Source organism: Synchiropus splendidus, chromosome 5 (genome assembly GCF_027744825.2).
Source record: "Synchiropus splendidus isolate RoL2022-P1 chromosome 5, RoL_Sspl_1.0, whole genome shotgun sequence".
NCBI lineage: Eukaryota > Metazoa > Chordata > Actinopteri > Syngnathiformes > Callionymidae > Synchiropus > Synchiropus splendidus.
This window is the reverse complement of record NC_071338.1, coordinates 34,155,001-34,174,949: the sequence shown is the minus strand read 5'-3', so window position 1 is coordinate 34,174,949 and position 19,949 is coordinate 34,155,001. Positions and strand designations below refer to the sequence as shown.

General features: G+C 60.7%; 1 protein-coding gene across 1 annotated transcript in view; it reads right to left on the bottom strand.

Moving 5' to 3' along the window:
* Positions 1-1,674: 1,674 nt before the first annotated feature.
* Positions 1,675-19,949, bottom strand: part of LOC128759361 (uncharacterized) — a 21,049-nt gene continuing 2,774 nt past the window's right edge. The window contains exons 2-3 of the mRNA XM_053866237.1: positions 4,691-4,899; positions 1,675-2,549 (exon numbers count right to left, since the gene is read on the bottom strand). Coding sequence (XP_053722212.1) covers positions 1,675-2,549; positions 4,691-4,899 — 1,084 coding nt within the window. The remainder of the gene's footprint in view (positions 2,550-4,690; positions 4,900-19,949) is intronic.

Below are 19,949 nucleotides of genomic sequence, written 5' to 3'. Positions count from 1 at the left end.
CCCAAACACAGCCAGCTCCGACCACTGGGCTTCATCCGCCCGCACACCGGCCCCTGTCTTCTACCCTTGTGAGGACCTGGGTGAGTTTGTCACCAACAGAGTCTTGGCCGGTCCTCACTCTCTGTCAAGGCTCAGTTTGACAGCTGGGTCATTATCACTGGCTGTTAGTTCGGCTCAGAGGGGGGTGTCGTGGCTGCAGGGCCACATTCAAACACTGGCACCTTCAGAGTCCAGGAGAGACGCTCTGAACCTCCGGCCCAGATCCCAGCTGAAACCCATCTGGAGCCATGTGGTCTTTTCGTACGTGGTCCAACGTTGGCTTCTCAACATGCAGTCCAGACCTCCTTCAGCTTCCTGAGCAGCGCCGTGGTCTCCAGCAGCAGCCACTCGTGGAGAGCGGGTCCGTCCTGGTGACCCGCCAGGGAAGAATGGCACCTGCGGTCGGTCCAATGACAGCCTCCGCTCCGAGGTCAGAGCTCATTTCACAGTCACTCCTCGTGGCACAAACATTAAGTCGCCTCATCCAAACCTTCCGCACGGATGGGGATGAGCCTCTGTCAGAGTGGACGCAGCTCCATACATCACGGCGCCGCGTGTCATTTACATCCATGACCTTGTCACTGAGTGAAGAGTGAAGTCATGACAGATACCTGACATTACATTATCTCCCTTTAACCTTCCCCCTCCTCATCTGCAGCACTTTCCCTGCTTTTAACCTTCCATTCTCCTGACCCTTTTCCTCTCACCATTCAGGCCGTCTCCAGACCAGGCCTGGACCACACCTCCGTCCCCTGCTCGGAGGCTGCTGCTGACCCCACCGCGACCACCCCCCGGCTCCACCTGCAGGTCTCTCTGTTTCCACAGGTGAAGACCAGGCTTCCTCTGACCAGTGAGACCAGAGCCCACGGCAGCAGCCTCCGGCTCCAGATGTGAAGGTCAGGCCGTGACGCCGAGGATGTGGAGGACTTTGAACAAAGGCTAGAAGCAGGCTGGAAGCACCACAGCACTGGACCTTGGACCTCCATCTCAGAGAAAGACAGTGGGCCGTGGTCGGCCGGTGAGGACCAGGCCTCCAGCGCCACTCAGTGGCTGGAGCCGTCACATGGAGCCTGGACTCTCACCTCTAGCCTAGGAACCAGCGCGCGGCCCTAATTACCGCCATAGATTCTGCAGCTGCCCATGAAACGCCCAAATGACAGGAGTGAAGACGAGGCGGGTCAAACGCAGGCTCCGCCTCTCACGCTCAGTAAGGGAACATCCGCCGCGGCGCCAGCACCGGACCGCAGCGCTCGTGCCGGTTTGTTTGTTTGTTTGTGCTGCACTTTGTTGGTCTGTGGGGCGGGCCCCCCTCAGGCTCCGCCCCCTCCTCACGCCTCCCCCCGGCGCTGGCGTCTGAAGGTGGAGATGATGACGGGAAGTCACGTTGCTGGAGCTAATACCCGCCATCATCGAGCAGACAGATGGAGGTTGGCGTCTTTATGGACAGGAGCACTTAGGTGGGGTGGCTCCTTCATCACCATCCTGCGCGCCATCAGCCTTTATGGAAAAATCCACTCTGATGGCAAGAAAAGGCCCAAAGAAAACATTAAGCCCAAATATTATTTTGCGGTTTGGAAATGAAAGGTGAAGTTAGTGGCTGCTGGTGATGAGTATTGATCCGGTGAGCAGCTGTGGTCAACTACTGTCACATGGAGAGAGGAGCAGTGCGACGGGCGGGGAGACGGACGGGGAGACGGGCGGGGAGACGGGCGGTGAGACGGACGGGGAGACGGGCGGGGAGACTGGCGGTGAGACTGGTGGTGAGACGGGCGGGGAGACGGACAGGGAGACGGGCGGGGAGACGGACAGTGCGACGGACGAGGAGACAGGCGGGGAGACTGGTGGTGAGACGGGTGGTGAGACGGACAGTGAGACGGGCGGGGAGACGGACGGGGAGACGGGCGGGGAGACGGGCGGGGAGACGGACGGGGAGACGGGCGGGGAGACGGGCGGGGAGACGGGCGGTGAGACGGACGGGGAGACGGGCGGGGAGACGGGCGGGGAGACGGGCGGGGAGACGGGCGGGGAGACAGGCGGGGAGACTGGTGGTGAGACGGGCGGGGAGACGGGCGGGGAGACGGGCGGGGAGACGGGCGGGGAGACTGGTAGTGAGACGGGCGGGGAGACGGGCGGGGAGACGGGCGGGGAGACGGGCGGGGAGACAGGCGGGGAGACGGGCGGGGAGACTGGTGGTGAGACGGGCGGGGAGACGGGCGGGGAGACGGGCGGGGAGACTGGTAGTGAGACGGGCGGGGAGACGGGCGGGGAGACGGGCGGGGAGACGGGCGGGGAGACAGGCGGGGAGACGGGCGGGGAGACGGGCGGGGAGACGGGCGGGGAGACTGGTGGTGAGACAGGCGGGGAGACTGGTGGTGAGACGGGCGGGGAGACGGGCGGGGAGACTGGTGGTGAGACAGGCGGGGAGACGGGCGGGGAGACTGGTGGTGAGACAGGCGGGGAGACGGGCGGGGAGACTGGTGGTGAGACGGGCGGGGAGACGGGCGGGGAGACTGGTGGTGAGACGGGTGGTGAGTCTGTCGTCCTGTGAGTGGAAGAAGCTTTCCATGGAGCCTCTTCTGTTGCACAGCGCCCCCTGTTGCCTGGCTCCTCAGATGGGATCGATGCCTCCGTCCGCAGCAGAATGACTCGACGTTACGTTCATAATCCAATCGGGCTTTGATCTGTTGGCTGTGGCGCATGAGAGCCGTCGTCTGCAGATGATGCCATTAGTATTGACAGAGGGGGCGGGGAGAGGTGGGGGCTGCCGACACGTCGATGGTCCACGATAGATCCGGTGGGAAAGTGATGGTCTGATCCACTGCCGAGTCCATGTCCAGAACTTTTCTGTTGGTGAGTGATGAACACTGTGGAGGTGGTCATGGTGAAGAGGGAGGATGAGAGTGATGTTCCGCTCCCCCGCAGCGCCCCCTGCTGCTCCAGGACGAAGCAGATCTCATGGCAGTGATGGCTCGGGTGACTGACTTGCGCGTGACAGATGAGGTGCGAGCGCTGGCGAGCTGGAGGCCCCTCCCCCTCAGTGAGGTGACTCAGAGGTGCGGTGCCCATCTGAGGACCAAGACACTCACACACACACGTCATGCTGAGCAGGTAAGTGAGTCCAGCTGCCAGTGACCCTCTGCTGGGTCAGCAGGACCAGAGTCAGAGTCGAGGGTCGAAATGAGATCTGAAATGATCTGGATGATGATCTCATGATGAGGATGCAGCAGCAGGAGGCTCCAGCCAGGCTGAAGCTGGCGGCTCCTCACGGTCCTTCACCGTCAGAGGTCAGAGGTCAGAGTTCTGCTAGCGTGAGGGGCTGTTTTAGCAGGAAGGAGAAGCCAGGCTACACAGACGCCGCGGCGAGGTGAGCGAGAGCCTTCACTCCAGACGTTACATGAAATGTCCTTTTGAAACACAGGGCTGCGGCTGCAGCATGAATTATAGATCAATCAAGGAGCGGCGATCCTGGAGGAGACGGCGGCGCCTGTGATGGAGCGGACGACAGCAGCGTCGCCGCTAAGGGACTGTGCCTCCTCCTAATGGTCCGGACGCCGCGCGGGCGTGTGACCACAGCGGCTGCCACCTCTGACGGAGCTGTGGGGCGTCCCACCACGACTGCCTGGCGCTCCACCACCTTCCCCCACACGTGGCCCTCTCCCCAGCCTCCGCACACACACACACACACGCTCACCTGCCGCTGGTCCCCACACAGCCAAGAGGTCCTCACAAGAGCGGCGTTTTGGTCGGCCCCACAGAAGTGGGGGGCGGGGCCCGTGTGTGTTTCCCCCTGCATCGACACAACAATCCCTGCTGGTCCTCACTGCTCTCCTGGAGAAGGGCCTGGGGCCAATTATGCATGGATCAATAGAGCTGCTGTTCTGTTGAGCGCCGCCGCCCGTGCGCGTGTGTGTCATGTAGAACAAGCTTTTATGGATGTAGCAGACGTGAAACATCACCATCAGCCGCTGATGAGCCTCATGATCAATAGCTGTGAGCACAAGAGCCTGTGGCGTGGGCCGAAGCCCGCGGCGTGGGCCGAGGCCTGCAGCGCGGCTCCTCCGAGGTCAGAGGGTGGAGCTGCTCCAGGTCACAGCTGCACTCTGGCTCGGAGCGTCTCCGTCTGAGCTCCACGGCAACGCTGCAGCGCAGGAGAGCAGCACAGCGCTTGTTGAGATCAGCCGCCGCCGCCAGAAGATGAAAAGACACGTCGGCCTGTGATGGAGCTCCGTCTGCGCTAATAAAGCAGAGCTTCCTGCCAGAGCGCCATTATCATTTCTTAGAGTTGAAACCAGGGAGGAGTTTGGCTGGCGATGAGGGGAGGCGGCGGCGCCGGCAGCTGCAGCTGTTAAAAATACATTGGAGAAGTCAACTGGGTGCCATCAGCCATATTGTCTGGTACTGTAGCGCGGCGCCGTCTCCACAATCACCCTGATCTGAGCGCCGCGTCTGTGTCAACAGATGTCGCCATTAAAAAAGCATTTCACAAGTGGGAGGAGCCTCCTTCACCGCCGCACCAGGGCTGTCGAGGAGAGCGGAGGCGGGAGGGCGGGCGCACGTGACGCTCGCTCCGCTCACGTGATGAGCCCCTCCAGCCCACTCTGCACCCATGTGGGCGCCTCCTGGTGGGGACCTCATCAGGCTCAGCCCCGACCTGAGGCGACGCCTTCAAACTGACTGGGCTCCGGGCCTGGTCCAGGTGAGGCAGGGGGAAGGGCAATGGCCCCCACAAGGACGCGTGAGTCGGGGGCGTCCGTCCGCTGAGTCGTCAGCTGCTGCCGCCTCCAAGCCGGCTCCTGGTCCTGGTCCTGGTCCTGGTCCTGGTCCTGGTCCTGGTTCCCGACCAGCTTCACACCTTTGCTTCTGATGACATCATCAAGCGAGGACTCACCCTCACCACCACCTGACTCAGCCGCAGGACTCGGAGAGAGACTCCGCTGGTGACCCGGCCGGCCACCTCACACTTGCTCACACACACACTCAGGGTTGACGTGTGAAAAGCCGGCTCTTTCTAATCAGCTGCAAATTTGTTGTCAGCTGAGGTTCCCTCACGCACCAGCGCCCTCACGTGCGTGCGCGCGCGCGTGTGTGTGTGCGCTCGCAGACGTCCACACCTCAGGTCATGCAGTGGATCCTGAAATCCAGGTGCAACCTTCGTGTCTCAACAAGTCCAGGAACAACACCCAACCTGATGGGTTCAGGTACTTTCTGGTCTTTGTGAGGACCTGCATGAGTTTGTGAGGATGCTCTGTCAGGCCTCATCGTGAGGGCGACAACGACAGGATCACGAGAGATAACTCTTCCTGGCTTGCATGTTGGTTCAGAGTCAAGCTTGAGTTTAGCCATGGGATTCAGACGGTGAGCTTCAGGGGAGGGGTCCTCACTGAGACAGGACGGCTGGCCTGGGTGTGTGTGCGTGTGCCAGGGCCGGACCCTCTGCAGATGATGGATCACCCGCCTCAGGCCAACACTTCATTTCAAGCGGCAGCAAACTAAATAAATGGCTGCACAAAGCAGAATGGAGGAGGAAAACACACCAACGAGTCACAACAAAATTATGGAAATGAATCATCTGTGGAAGTTGAGGCTCTGGAGGTCGACACTCCTCCATGCAAGGACGCACTGTTTTCAGACCCTGGAAATGTGCACTGTATGGAGAGAGGGGCCGAGTGTGTTGAGAGAGGGGCCGAGTGTGTTGAGAGAGGGGCCGAGTGTGTTGAGAGAGGAGCCGAGTGTGTTGAGAGAGGAGCCGAGTGTGTTGAGAGAGGGGCCGAGTGTGTTGAGAGAGGAGCCGAGTGTGTTGAGAGAGGGGCCGAGTGTGTTGAGAGAGGAGCCGAGTGTGTTGAGAGAGGGGCCGAGTGTGTTGAGAGAGGAGCCGAGTGTGTTGAGAGAGGAGCCGAGTGAGGAGCCGAGTGTGTGGAGAGAGGGGCCGAGTGTGTTGAGAGAGGGGCCGAGTGTGTTGAGAAAGGAGCCGAGTGTGTTGAGAGAGGGGCCGAGTGTGTTGAGAGAGGAGCCGAGTGTGATGAGAGAGGAGCCGAGTGTGAGAGAGGAGCCGAGTGTGTTGAGAGAGGAGCCGAGTGTGTTGAGAGAGGAGCCGAGTGTGTTGAGAGAGGAGCCGAGTGTGTTGAGAGAGGAGCCGAGTGTGTTGAGAGAGGAGCCGAGTGTGTTGAGAGAGGAGCCGAGTGTGTTGAGAGAGGGGCCGAGCGTGTTGAGAGAGGGGCCGAGTGTGTTGAGAGAGGAGCCGAGTGTGTTGAGAGAGGGGCCGAGTGTGTTGAGAGAGGGGCCGAGTGTGTGGAGAGAGGAGCCGAGTGTGTTGAGAGAGGAGCCGAGTGAGGAGCCGAGTGTGTGGAGAGAGGGGCCGAGTGTGTTGAGAGAGGGGCCGAGTGTGTTGAGAAAGGAGCCGAGTGTGTTGAGAGAGGGGCCGAGTGTGTTGAGAGAGGAGCCGAGTGTGTTGAGAGAGGGGCCGAGTGTGATGAGAGAGGAGCCGAGTGTGAGAGAGGAGCCGAGTGTGTTGAGAGAGGAGCCGAGTGTGAGAGAGGAGCCGAGTGTGTTGAGAGAGGAGCCGAGTGTGTTGAGAGAGGAGCCGAGTGTGTTGAGAGAGGAGCCGAGTGTGTTGAGAGAGGAGCCGAGTGTGTTGAGAGAGGAGCCGAGTGTGAGAGAGGAGCCGAGTGTGTTGAGAGAGGAGCCGAGTGTGTTGAGAGAGGAGCCGAGTGTGTTGAGAGAGGGGCCGAGTGTGTTGAGAGAGGAGCCGAGCGTGTTGAGAGAGGGGCCGAGCGTGTTGAGAGAGGAGCCGAGCGTGTTGAGAGAGGAGCCGAGTGAGGAGCCGAGTGTGTTGAGAGAGGAGCCGAGTGTGTTGAGAGAGGAGCCGAGTGTGAGAGAGGAGCCGAGTGTGTTGAGAGAGGGGCCGAGTGTGTTGAGAGAGGAGCCGAGTGTGAGAGAGGAGCCGAGTGTGTTGAGAGAGGAGCCGAGTGTGTTGAGAGAGGGGCCGAGTGTGTTGAGAGAGGAGCCGAGTGTGTTGAGAGAGGGGCCGAGTGTGTTGAGAGAGGGGCCGAGTGTGTTGAGAGAGGGGCCGAGTGTGTTGAGAGAGGGGCCGAGTGTGTTGAGAGAGGAGCCGAGTGTGTTGAGAGAGGAGCCGAGTGTGTTGAGAGAGGAGCCGAGTGTGTTGAGAGAGGAGCCGAGTGTGTTGAGAGAGGAGCCCAGTGTGTTGAGAGAGGAGCCGAGTGTGTTGAGAGAGGGGCCGAGTGTGTTGAGAGAGGGGCCGAGTGTGTTGAGAGAGGAGCCGAGTGTGTTGAGAGAGGAGCCCAGTGTGTTGAGAGAGGAGCCGAGTGTGTTGAGAGAGGAGCCGAGTGTGTTGAGAGAGGAGCCGAGTGTGTTGAGAGAGGAGCCGAGTGTGTTGAGAGAGGGGCCGAGTGTGTTGAGAGAGGGGCCGAGTGTGTTGAGAGAGGAGCCGAGTGTGTTGAGAGAGGAGCCGAGTGTGTGGAGAGAGGAGCCGAGTGTGAGAGAGGAGCCGAGTGTGTTGAGAGAGGAGCCGAGTGTGTTGAGAGAGGAGCCGAGTGTGAGAGAGGAGCCGAGTGTGTTGAGAGAGGGGCCGAGTGTGTTGAGAGAGGAGCCGAGTGTGTTGAGAGAGGAGCCGAGTGTGTTGAGAGAGGGGCCGAGTGTGTTGAGAGAGGGGCCGAGTGTGTTGAGACAGGAGCCGAGTGTGTTGAGAGAGGGGCCGAGTGTGAGAGAGGAGCCGAGTGTGTTGAGAGAGGGGCCGAGTGTGTTGAGAGAGGAGCCGAGTGTGAGAGAGGAGCCGAGTGTGTTGAGAGAGGGGCCGAGTGTGTTGAGAGAGGAGCCGAGTGTGAGAGAGGAGCCGAGTGTGTTGAGAGAGGAGCCGAGTGTGTTGAGAGAGGAGCCGAGTGTGTTGAGAGAGGAGCCGAGTGTGTTGAGAGAGGGGCCGAGTGTGTTGAGAGAGGGGCCGAGTGTGTTGAGACAGGAGCCGAGTGTGTTGAGAGAGGGGCCGAGTGTGAGAGAGGAGCCGAGTGTGTTGAGAGAGGGGCCGAGTGTGTTGAGAGAGGAGCCGAGTGTGAGAGAGGAGCCGAGTGTGTTGAGAGAGGGGCCGAGTGTGTTGAGAGAGGAGCCGAGTGTGAGAGAGGAGCCGAGTGTGTTGAGAGAGGGGCCGAGTGTGTTGAGAGAGGGGCCGAGCGTGTTGAGAGAGGGGCCGAGCGTGTTGAGAGAGGAGCCGAGCGTGTGGAGAGAGGAGCCGAGTGTGAGAGAGGAGCCGAGTGTGTTGAGAGAGGGGCCGAGTGTGTGGAGAGAGGAGCCGAGTGTGAGAGAGGAGCCGAGTGTGTTGAGAGAGGGGCCGAGTGTGTTGAGAGAGGAGCCGAGTGTGTTGAGAGAGGAGCCGAGTGTGTTGAGAGAGGGGCCGAGTGTGTTGAGAGAGGGGCCGAGCGTGTTGAGAGAGGAGCCGAGTGTGTTGAGAGAGGAGCCGAGTGTGAGAGAGGAGCCGAGTGTGTTGAGAGAGGGGCCGAGTGTGTTGAGAGAGGAGCCGAGTGTGAGAGAGGAGCCGAGTGTGTTGAGAGAGGGGCCGAGCGTGTTGAGAGAGGAGCCGAGCGTGTTGAGAGAGGGGCCGAGTGTGTTGAGAGAGGAGCCGAGTGTGTTGAGAGAGGAGCCCAGTGTGTTGAGAGAGGAGCCGAGTGTGTTGAGAGAGGAGCCGAGTGTGTTGAGAGAGGAGCCGAGTGTGTTGAGAGAGGAGCCGAGTGTGTTGAGAGAGGGGCCGAGTGTGTTGAGAGAGGGGCCGAGTGTGTTGAGAGAGGAGCCGAGTGTGTTGAGAGAGGAGCCGAGTGTGTGGAGAGAGGAGCCGAGTGTGAGAGAGGAGCCGAGTGTGTTGAGAGAGGAGCCGAGTGTGAGAGAGGAGCCGAGTGTGTTGAGAGAGGGGCCGAGTGTGTTGAGAGAGGAGCCGAGTGTGTTGAGAGAGGAGCCGAGTGTGTTGAGAGAGGGGCCGAGTGTGTTGAGAGAGGGGCCGAGTGTGTTGAGAGAGGAGCCGAGTGTGTTGAGACAGGAGCCGAGTGTGTTGAGAGAGGGGCCGAGTGTGAGAGAGGAGCCGAGTGTGTTGAGAGAGGGGCCGAGTGTGTTGAGAGAGGAGCCGAGTGTGAGAGAGGAGCCGAGTGTGTTGAGAGAGGGGCCGAGTGTGTTGAGAGAGGAGCCGAGTGTGAGAGAGGAGCCGAGTGTGTTGAGAGAGGGGCCGAGTGTGTTGAGAGAGGGGCCGAGCGTGTTGAGAGAGGGGCCGAGCGTGTTGAGAGAGGAGCCGAGTGTGTTGAGAGAGGAGCCGAGTGTGTTGAGAGAGGAGCCGAGTGTGTTGAGAGAGGAGCCGAGTGTGTTGAGAGAGGAGCCGAGTGTGTTGAGAGAGGGGCCGAGCGTGTTGAGAGAGGGGCCGAGTGTGTTGAGAGAGGAGCCGAGTGTGTTGAGAGAGGGGCCGAGTGTGTTGAGAGAGGGGCCGAGTGTGTGGAGAGAGGAGCCGAGTGTGTTGAGAGAGGAGCCGAGTGAGGAGCCGAGTGTGTGGAGAGAGGGGCCGAGTGTGTTGAGAGAGGGGCCGAGTGTGTTGAGAAAGGAGCCGAGTGTGTTGAGAGAGGGGCCGAGTGTGTTGAGAGAGGAGCCGAGTGTGTTGAGAGAGGGGCCGAGTGTGATGAGAGAGGAGCCGAGTGTGAGAGAGGAGCCGAGTGTGTTGAGAGAGGAGCCGAGTGTGAGAGAGGAGCCGAGTGTGTTGAGAGAGGAGCCGAGTGTGTTGAGAGAGGAGCCGAGTGTGTTGAGAGAGGAGCCGAGTGTGTTGAGAGAGGAGCCGAGTGTGTTGAGAGAGGAGCCGAGTGTGAGAGAGGAGCCGAGTGTGTTGAGAGAGGAGCCGAGTGTGTTGAGAGAGGAGCCGAGTGTGTTGAGAGAGGGGCCGAGTGTGTTGAGAGAGGAGCCGAGCGTGTTGAGAGAGGGGCCGAGCGTGTTGAGAGAGGAGCCGAGCGTGTTGAGAGAGGAGCCGAGTGAGGAGCCGAGTGTGTTGAGAGAGGAGCCGAGTGTGTTGAGAGAGGAGCCGAGTGTGAGAGAGGAGCCGAGTGTGTTGAGAGAGGGGCCGAGTGTGTTGAGAGAGGAGCCGAGTGTGAGAGAGGAGCCGAGTGTGTTGAGAGAGGAGCCGAGTGTGTTGAGAGAGGGGCCGAGTGTGTTGAGAGAGGAGCCGAGTGTGTTGAGAGAGGGGCCGAGTGTGTTGAGAGAGGGGCCGAGTGTGTTGAGAGAGGGGCCGAGTGTGTTGAGAGAGGGGCCGAGTGTGTTGAGAGAGGAGCCGAGTGTGTTGAGAGAGGAGCCGAGTGTGTTGAGAGAGGAGCCGAGTGTGTTGAGAGAGGAGCCGAGTGTGTTGAGAGAGGAGCCCAGTGTGTTGAGAGAGGAGCCGAGTGTGTTGAGAGAGGGGCCGAGTGTGTTGAGAGAGGGGCCGAGTGTGTTGAGAGAGGAGCCGAGTGTGTTGAGAGAGGAGCCCAGTGTGTTGAGAGAGGAGCCGAGTGTGTTGAGAGAGGAGCCGAGTGTGTTGAGAGAGGAGCCGAGTGTGTTGAGAGAGGAGCCGAGTGTGTTGAGAGAGGGGCCGAGTGTGTTGAGAGAGGGGCCGAGTGTGTTGAGAGAGGAGCCGAGTGTGTTGAGAGAGGAGCCGAGTGTGTGGAGAGAGGAGCCGAGTGTGAGAGAGGAGCCGAGTGTGTTGAGAGAGGAGCCGAGTGTGTTGAGAGAGGAGCCGAGTGTGAGAGAGGAGCCGAGTGTGTTGAGAGAGGGGCCGAGTGTGTTGAGAGAGGAGCCGAGTGTGTTGAGAGAGGAGCCGAGTGTGTTGAGAGAGGGGCCGAGTGTGTTGAGAGAGGGGCCGAGTGTGTTGAGAGAGGAGCCGAGTGTGTTGAGACAGGAGCCGAGTGTGTTGAGAGAGGGGCCGAGTGTGAGAGAGGAGCCGAGTGTGTTGAGAGAGGGGCCGAGTGTGTTGAGAGAGGAGCCGAGTGTGAGAGAGGAGCCGAGTGTGTTGAGAGAGGGGCCGAGTGTGTTGAGAGAGGAGCCGAGTGTGAGAGAGGAGCCGAGTGTGTTGAGAGAGGGGCCGAGTGTGTTGAGAGAGGGGCCGAGCGTGTTGAGAGAGGGGCCGAGCGTGTTGAGAGAGGAGCCGAGCGTGTGGAGAGAGGAGCCGAGTGTGAGAGAGGAGCCGAGTGTGTTGAGAGAGGGGCCGAGTGTGTGGAGAGAGGAGCCGAGTGTGAGAGAGGAGCCGAGTGTGTTGAGAGAGGGGCCGAGTGTGTTGAGAGAGGAGCCGAGTGTGTTGAGAGAGGAGCCGAGTGTGTTGAGAGAGGGGCCGAGTGTGTTGAGAGAGGGGCCGAGCGTGTTGAGAGAGGAGCCGAGTGTGTTGAGAGAGGAGCCGAGTGTGAGAGAGGAGCCGAGTGTGTTGAGAGAGGGGCCGAGTGTGTTGAGAGAGGAGCCGAGTGTGAGAGAGGAGCCGAGTGTGTTGAGAGAGGGGCCGAGCGTGTTGAGAGAGGAGCCGAGCGTGTTGAGAGAGGAGCCGAGTGTGTTGAGAGAGGAGCCCAGTGTGTTGAGAGAGGAGCCGAGTGTGTTGAGAGAGGAGCCGAGTGTGTTGAGAGAGGAGCCGAGTGTGTTGAGAGAGGAGCCGAGTGTGTTGAGAGAGGGGCCGAGTGTGTTGAGAGAGGGGCCGAGTGTGTTGAGAGAGGAGCCGAGTGTGTTGAGAGAGGAGCCGAGTGTGTGGAGAGAGGAGCCGAGTGTGTTGAGAGAGGAGCCGAGTGTGTTGAGAGAGGAGCCGAGTGTGAGAGAGGAGCCGAGTGTGTTGAGAGAGGGGCCGAGTGTGTTGAGAGAGGAGCCGAGTGTGTTGAGAGAGGGGCCGAGTGTGTTGAGAGAGGGGCCGAGTGTGTTGAGAGAGGAGCCGAGTGTGTTGAGACAGGAGCCGAGTGTGTTGAGAGAGGGGCCGAGTGTGAGAGAGGAGCCGAGTGTGTTGAGAGAGGGGCCGAGTGTGTTGAGAGAGGAGCCGAGTGTGAGAGAGGAGCCGAGTGTGTTGAGAGAGGGGCCGAGTGTGTTGAGAGAGGAGCCGAGTGTGAGAGAGGAGCCGAGTGTGTTGAGAGAGGGGCCGAGTGTGTTGAGAGAGGGGCCGAGCGTGTTGAGAGAGGGGCCGAGCGTGTTGAGAGAGGAGCCGAGCGTGTGGAGAGAGGAGCCGAGTGTGAGAGAGGAGCCGAGTGTGTTGAGAGAGGGGCCGAGTGTGTGGAGAGAGGAGCCGAGTGTGAGAGAGGAGCCGAGTGTGTTGAGAGAGGGGCCGAGTGTGTTGAGAGAGGAGCCGAGTGTGTTGAGAGAGGAGCCGAGTGTGTTGAGAGAGGGGCCGAGTGTGTTGAGAGAGGGGCCGAGCGTGTTGAGAGAGGAGCCGAGTGTGTTGAGAGAGGAGCCGAGTGTGAGAGAGGAGCCGAGTGTGTTGAGAGAGGGGCCGAGTGTGTTGAGAGAGGAGCCGAGTGTGAGAGAGGAGCCGAGTGTGTTGAGAGAGGGGCCGAGCGTGTTGAGAGAGGAGCCGAGCGTGTTGAGAGAGGGGCCGAGCGTGTTGAGAGAGGGGCCGAGCGTGTTGAGAGAGGGGCCGAGCGTGTTGAGAGATGGGCCGAGTGAGGAGCCGAGTGTGTGGAGAGAGGAGCCGAGTGTGTTGAGAGAGGAGCCGAGTGTGTTGAGAGAGGAGCCGAGTGTGTTGAGAGAGGGGCCGAGTGTGTTGAGAGAGGAGCCGAGTGAGGAGCCGAGTGTGTGGAGAGAGGAGCCGAGTGTGTTGAGAGAGGAGCCGAGTGAGGAGCCGAGTGTGTGGAGAGAGGGGCCGAGTGTGTTGAGAGAGGAGCCGAGTGTGAGAGAGGAGCCGAGTGTGTTGAGAGAGGAGCCGAGTGTGTTGAGAGAGGAGCCGAGTGTGTTGAGAGAGGAGCCGAGTGTGTTGAGAGAGGAGCCGAGTGTGTTGAGAGAGGAGCCGAGTGTGTTGAGAGAGGAGCCGAGTGTGTTGAGAGAGGAGCCGAGCGTGTTGAGAGAGGAGCCGAGCGTGTTGAGAGAGGAGCCGAGTGAGGAGCCGAGTGTGTTGAGAGAGGGGCCGAGTGTGTTGAGAGAGGAGCCGAGTGTGTTGAGAGAGGAGCCGAGTGTGAGAGAGGAGCCGAGTGTGTTGAGAGAGGGGCCGAGTGTGTTGAGAGAGGAGCCGAGTGTGAGAGAGGAGCCGAGTGTGTTGAGAGAGGGGCCGAGTGTGTTGAGAGAGGGGCCGAGTGTGTTGAGAGAGGAGCCGAGTGTGAGAGAGGAGCCGAGTGTGTTGAGAGAGGGGCCGAGTGTGTTGAGAGAGGAGCCGAGTGTGAGAGAGGAGCCGAGTGTGTTGAGAGAGGGGCCGAGTGTGTTGAGAGAGGGGCCGAGTGTGTTGAGAGAGGGGCCGAGCGTGTTGAGAGAGGGGCCGAGCGTGTTGAGAGAGGGGCCGAGCGTGTTGAGAGAGGGGCCGAGTGAGGAGCCGAGTGTGTGGAGAGAGGAGCCGAGTGTGTTGAGAGAGGAGCCGAGTGTGTTGAGAGAGGAGCCGAGTGTGTTGAGAGAGGGGCCGAGTGTGTTGAGAGAGGAGCCGAGTGTGAGAGAGGAGCCGAGTGTGTTGAGAGAGGAGCCGAGTGTGTTGAGAGAGGAGCCGAGTGTGTTGAGAGAGGAGCCGAGTGTGTTGAGAGAGGAGCCGAGTGTGTTGAGAGAGGAGCCGAGTGTGTTGAGAGAGGAGCCGAGTGTGTTGAGAGAGGAGCCGAGTGTGTTGAGAGAGGAGCCGAGTGTGTTGAGAGAGGAGCCGAGCGTGTTGAGAGAGGAGCCGAGCGTGTTGAGAGAGGAGCCGAGTGAGGAGCCGAGTGTGTTGAGAGAGGGGCCGAGTGTGTTGAGAGAGGAGCCGAGTGTGTTGAGAGAGGAGCCGAGTGTGAGAGAGGAGCCGAGTGTGTTGAGAGAGGGGCCGAGTGTGTTGAGAGAGGAGCCGAGTGTGAGAGAGGAGCCGAGTGTGTTGAGAGAGGGGCCGAGTGTGTTGAGAGAGGGGCCGAGTGTGTTGAGAGAGGAGCCGAGTGTGTTGAGAGAGGAGCCGAGTGTGTTGAGAGAGGGGCCGAGTGTGTTGAGAGAGGGGCCGAGTGTGTTGAGAGAGGAGCCGAGTGTGTTGAGAGAGGAGCCGAGTGTGTTGAGAGAGGAGCCGAGTGTGTTGAGAGAGGGGCCGAGCGTGTTGAGAGAGGGGCCGAGCGTGTTGAGAGAGGAGCCGAGCGTGTTGAGAGAGGGGCCGAGCGTGTTGAGAGAGGGGCCGAGCGTGTTGAGAGAGGGGCCGAGCGTGTTGAGAGAGGGGCCGAGTGAGGAGCCGAGTGTGTGGAGAGAGGAGCCGAGTGTGTTGAGAGAGGAGCCGAGTGTGTTGAGAGAGGAGCCGAGTGTGTTGAGAGAGGAGCCGAGTGTGAGAGAGGAGCCGAGTGTGTTGAGAGAGGGGCCGAGTGTGTTGAGAGAGGAGCCGAGTGTGAGAGAGGAGCCGAGTGTGTTGAGAGAGGGGCCGAGTGTGTTGAGAGAGGAGCCGAGTGTGTTGAGAGAGGGGCCGAGTGTGTTGAGAGAGGAGCCGAGTGTGTTGAGAGAGGAGCCGAGTGTGTTGAGAGAGGAGCCGAGTGTGTTGAGAGAGGGGCCGAGTGTGTTGAGAGAGGGGCCGAGTGTGTTGAGAGAGGGGCCGAGTGTGTTGAGAGAGGAGCCGAGCGTGTTGAGAGAGGGGCCGAGCGTGTTGAGAGAGGGGCCGAGCGTGTTGAGAGAGGGGCCGAGCGTGTTGAGAGAGGAGCCGAGCGTGTGGAGAGAGGGGCCGAGCGTGTTGAGAGAGGAGCCGAGCGTGTGGAGAGAGGAGCCGAGCGTGTGGAGAGAGGGGCCGAGCGTGTTGAGAGAGGGGCCGAGCGTGTTGAGAGAGGGGCCGAGCGTGTTGAGAGAGGAGCCGAGCGTGTTGAGAGAGGGGCCGAGCGTGTTGAGAGAGGAGCCGAGCGTGTTGAGAGAGGGGCCGAGCGTGTTGAGAGAGGAGCCGAGCGTGTTGAGAGAGGAGCCGAGCGTGTTGAGAGAGGAGCCGAGCGTGTTGAGAGAGGAGCCGAGCGTGTTGAGAGAGGAGCCGAGCGTGTTGAGAGAGGGGCCGAGTGTGTTGAGAGAGGAGCCCAGAGTGTTGAGAGAGGGGCCGAGTGTGTTGAGAGAGGAGCCGAGTGTGTGGAGAGAGGAGCCGAGTGTGTTGAGAGAGGAGCCCAGTGTGTTGAGAGAGGGGCCGAGTGTGTTGAGAGAGGAGCCGAGTGTGTTGAGAGAGGAGCCGAGTGTGTTGAGAGAGGGGCCGAGTGTGTTGAGAGAGGGGCCGAGTGTGTTGAGAGAGGAGCCCAGTGTGTTGAGAGAGGAGCCGAGCGTGTTGAGAGAGGGGCCGAGTGTGTTGAGAGAGGAGCCCAGTGTGTTGAGAGAGGGGCCGAGTGTGTTGAGAGAGGAGCCCAGTGTGTTGAGAGAGGAGCCGAGTGTGTTGAGAGAGGAGCCGAGTGTGTTGAGAGAGGGGCCGAGTGTGTTGAGAGAGGGGCCGAGTGTGTTGAGAGAGGAGCCGAGTGTGTTGAGAGAGGAGCCGAGTGTGTTGAGAGAGGGGCCGAGTGTGTTGAGAGAGGGGCCGAGTGTGTTGAGAGAGGAGCCGAGTGTGTTGAGACAGGAGCCGAGTGTGTTGAGAGAGGGGCCGAGTGTGAGAGAGGAGCCGAGTGTGTTGAGAGAGGGGCCGAGTGTGTTGAGAGAGGAGCCGAGTGTGAGAGAGGAGCCGAGTGTGTTGAGAGAGGGGCCGAGTGTGTTGAGAGAGGAGCCGAGTGTGAGAGAGGAGCCGAGTGTGTTGAGAGAGGGGCCGAGTGTGTTGAGAGAGGGGCCGAGCGTGTTGAGAGAGGGGCCGAGCGTGTTGAGAGAGGAGCCGAGCGTGTTGAGAGAGGGGCCGAGCGTGTTGAGAGAGGGGCCGAGTGTGTGGAGAGAGGAGCCGAGTGTGAGAGAGGAGCCGAGTGTGTTGAGAGAGGGGCCGAGTGTGTGGAGAGAGGAGCCGAGTGTGAGAGAGGAGCCGAGTGTGTTGAGAGAGGGGCCGAGTGTGTTGAGAGAGGAGCCGAGTGTGAGAGAGGAGCCGAGTGTGTTGAGAGAGGGGCCGAGTGTGTTGAGAGAGGGGCCGAGCGTGTTGAGAGAGGGGCCGAGCGTGTTGAGAGAGGAGCCGAGCGTGTTGAGAGAGGGGCCGAGCGTGTTGAGAGAGGGGCCGAGCGTGTTGAGAGAGGGGCCGAGCGTGTTGAGAGAGGGGCCGAGTGAGGAGCCGAGTGTGTGGAGAGAGGAGCCGAGTGTGTTGAGAGAGGAGCCGAGTGTGTTGAGAGAGGAGCCGAGTGTGTTGAGAGAGGGGCCGAGTGTGTTGAGAGAGGGGCCGAGTGTGTTGAGAGAGGAGCCGAGTGAGGAGCCGAGTGTGTGGAGAGAGGAGCCGAGTGTGTTGAGAGAGGAGCCGAGTGAGGAGCCGAGTGTGTGGAGAGAGGGGCCGAGTGTGTTGAGAGAGGAGCCGAGTGTGAGAGAGGAGCCGAGTGTGTTGAGAGAGGAGCCGAGTGTGTTGAGAGAGGAGCCGAGTGTGTTGAGAGAGGAGCCGAGTGTGTTGAGAGAGGAGCCGAGTGTGTTGAGAGAGGAGCCGAGCGTGTTGAGAGAGGAGCCGAGCGTGTTGAGAGAGGAGCCGAGTGAGGAGCCGAGTGTGTTGAGAGAGGGGCCGAGTGTGTTGAGAGAGGAGCCGAGTGTGTTGAGAGAGGAGCCGAGTGTGAGAGAGGAGCCGAGTGTGTTGAGAGAGGGGCCGAGTGTGTTGAGAGAGGAGCCGAGTGTGAGAGAGGAGCCGAGTGTGTTGAGAGAGGGGCCGAGTGTGTTGAGAGAGGGGCCGAGTGTGTTGAGAGAGGAGCCGAGTGTGTTGAGAGAGGAGCCGAGTGTGTTGAGAGAGGGGCCGAGTGTGTTGAGAGAGGGGCCGAGTGTGTTGAGAGAGGAGCCGAGTGTGTTGAGAGAGGAGCCGAGTGTGTTGAGAGAGGAGCCGAGTGTGTTGAGAGAGGGGCCGAGCGTGTTGAGAGAGGGGCCGAGCGTGTTGAGAGAGGAGCCGAGCGTGTTGAGAGAGGGGCCGAGCGTGTTGAGAGAGGGGCCGAGCGTGTTGAGAGAGGGGCCGAGTGAGGAGCCGAGTGTGTGGAGAGAGGAGCCGAGTGTGTTGAGAGAGGAGCCGAGTGTGTTGAGAGAGGAGCCGAGTGTGTTGAGAGAGGAGCCGAGTGTGAGAGAGGAGCCGAGTGTGTTGAGAGAGGGGCCGAGTGTGTTGAGAGAGGAGCCGAGTGTGAGAGAGGAGCCGAGTGTGTTGAGAGAGGGGCCGAGTGTGTTGAGAGAGGAGCCGAGTGTGTTGAGAGAGGGGCCGAGTGTGTTGAGAGAGGAGCCGAGTGTGTTGAGAGAGGAGCCGAGTGTGTTGAGAGAGGAGCCGAGTGTGTTGAGAGAGGGGCCGAGTGTGTTGAGAGAGGGGCCGAGTGTGTTGAGAGAGGGGCCGAGTGTGTTGAGAGAGGAGCCGAGCGTGTTGAGAGAGGGGCCGAGCGTGTTGAGAGAGGGGCCGAGCGTGTTGAGAGAGGGGCCGAGCGTGTTGAGAGAGGAGCCGAGCGTGTGGAGAGAGGGGCCGAGCGTGTTGAGAGAGGAGCCGAGCGTGTGGAGAGAGGAGCCGAGCGTGTGGAGAGAGGGGCCGAGCGTGTTGAGAGAGGGGCCGAGCGTGTTGAGAGAGGGGCCGAGCGTGTTGAGAGAGGAGCCGAGCGTGTTGAGAGAGGAGCCGAGCGTGTTGAGAGAGGGGCCGAGCGTGTTGAGAGAGGAGCCCAGTGTGTTGAGAGAGGAGCCGAGCGTGTTGAGAGAGGGGCCGAGTGTGTTGAGAGAGGAGCCCAGTGTGTTGAGAGAGGGGCCGAGTGTGTTGAGAGAGGAGCCGAGTGTGTGGAGAGAGGAGCCGAGTGTGTTGAGAGAGGAGCCCAGTGTGTTGAGAGAGGGGCCGAGTGTGTTGAGAGAGGAGCCGAGTGTGTTGAGAGAGGAGCCGAGTGTGTTGAGAGAGGGGCCGAGTGTGTTGAGAGAGGAGCCGAGTGTGTTGAGAGAGGAGCCGAGTGTGTGGAGAGAGGAGCCGAGTGTGTTGAGAGAGGAGCCCAGTGTGTTGAGAGAGGAGCCGAGTGTGTTGAGAGAGGGGCCGAGTGTGTTGAGAGAGGAGCCGAGTGTGTGGAGAGAGGGGCCGAGTGTGTTGAGAGAGGGGCCGAGTGTGTTGAGAGAGGAGCCCAGTGTGTTGAGAGAGGAGCCGAGTGTGTTGAGAGAGGAGCCGAGTGTGTTGAGAGAGGAGCCGAGTGTGTTGAGAGAGGGGCCGAGTGTGTTGAGAGAGGGGCCGAGTGTGTTGAGAGAGGAGCCGAGTGTGTTGAGAGAGGGGCCGAGTGTGTTGAGAGAGGGGCCGAGTGTGTTGAGAGAGGAGCCGAGTGTGTTGAGAGAGGGGCCGAGTGTGTTGAGAGAGGAGCCGAGTGTGTTGAGAGAGGAGCCGAGTGTGTTGAGAGAGGGGCCGAGTGTGTTGAGAGAGGGGCCGAGTGTGTTGAGAGAGGAGCCGAGTGTGTTGAGAGAGGAGCCGAGTGTGTTGAGAGAGGGGCCGAGTGTGTTGAGAGAGGAGCCGAGAGTGTTGAGAGAGGGGCCGAGTGTGTTGAGAGAGGAGCCGAGTGTGTTGAGAGAGGGGCCGAGTGTGTTGAGAGAGGGACTTGACTCCTGGCGAGGCAGGGTTGTGAGGGCCTCCAGGCGCCACACACAGGGCTGGACCTGCTGAGGCAGACAGACTTGGGCCTCAGCTGGAGGTGTCCCACGGCTGCGAGCACTTCAGCTCCCTCTGGCTCCGACAGGCGTGCGGGCGTGTGTGAGTGTGTGTGTGTTATGCTGCTGGCTCAGCTCGCGCTGAGGCTCATGAATGTTGGATGGCAGCGTGCTCACTTCGCTGCCTTCCTCTGGGGTCACGGGAAACACTCTTCATCAGCTCATCTTCATCAGAGTCCACGCGGTCTCTGGGCCTCTTGGCTGCTGCAGACACGCTGCTCCTGGTGGGGACCTCTCCTGGCCATGGCCCTGTCCCCAGCCTGAATCAGGGGTCTGGAGCCAGCTGCTTTAGCCACCCGGTTCTTTGGAGGTCAGCGTCCTCCGACTGAGGCTGAACCTTGTGGTGAGCAGACCGGACGTGCAGGATGGAGGCCTCAGGTGAAGATGTTGGACCTCTCTGTCTGGAGCATTGTGTGGCTGTGTCTCCTGCTGGACGTCCCGGAGCGATCCTTGCTGGACTGGAGTGGAGCAGCCCGCAGCGCTGCACCTTCCTGCTGTCGCCGATCGAAGCTCATCTTCGTCTCCTGGTGGTGTTTTCAATTTTTCATGGCGCCCACTCCCCCGCGCGCCTGTGATGAAAGGCTGGCGGGAATATTAGCTCTTAATATTGCATGTGTTCTGTTGACGTGGCTGCGGCGGCGGCGCGGTGACGGATGTGGGGCTCATCTGTGGAATTTCCACGCTGACATGGAAGTGACAGAAAAGCTCAGACATCTGTCAGGAGCATCTCGCGCTCCTCAGCCGCCGGTGGATCCAAGATGGCCGCGTAGCCCTGAAGGTCCTGGCTCAGGCGCTGAGGGGGAGATTGATGCCTGCTGACGTTAAGTAGAGAGGAGAAAACCTTTGCCAGAGCAGCAGGTTCCAGTGCTCAGGGGTCACCTCTCACACGCACCCGGCCGTGTGGCGCGACCTTTGCTGTGAGAGCGCGACCTTGGTCCGAGCACGTTGGATCACACGCCTGTGACAGGCTCCATTATCCGGCCGAGGCGCCTCACTCAGCAGATTTGGTCGAGATGAGGTGTGATCCCTCCTCGTCACCAGGGGGAAGC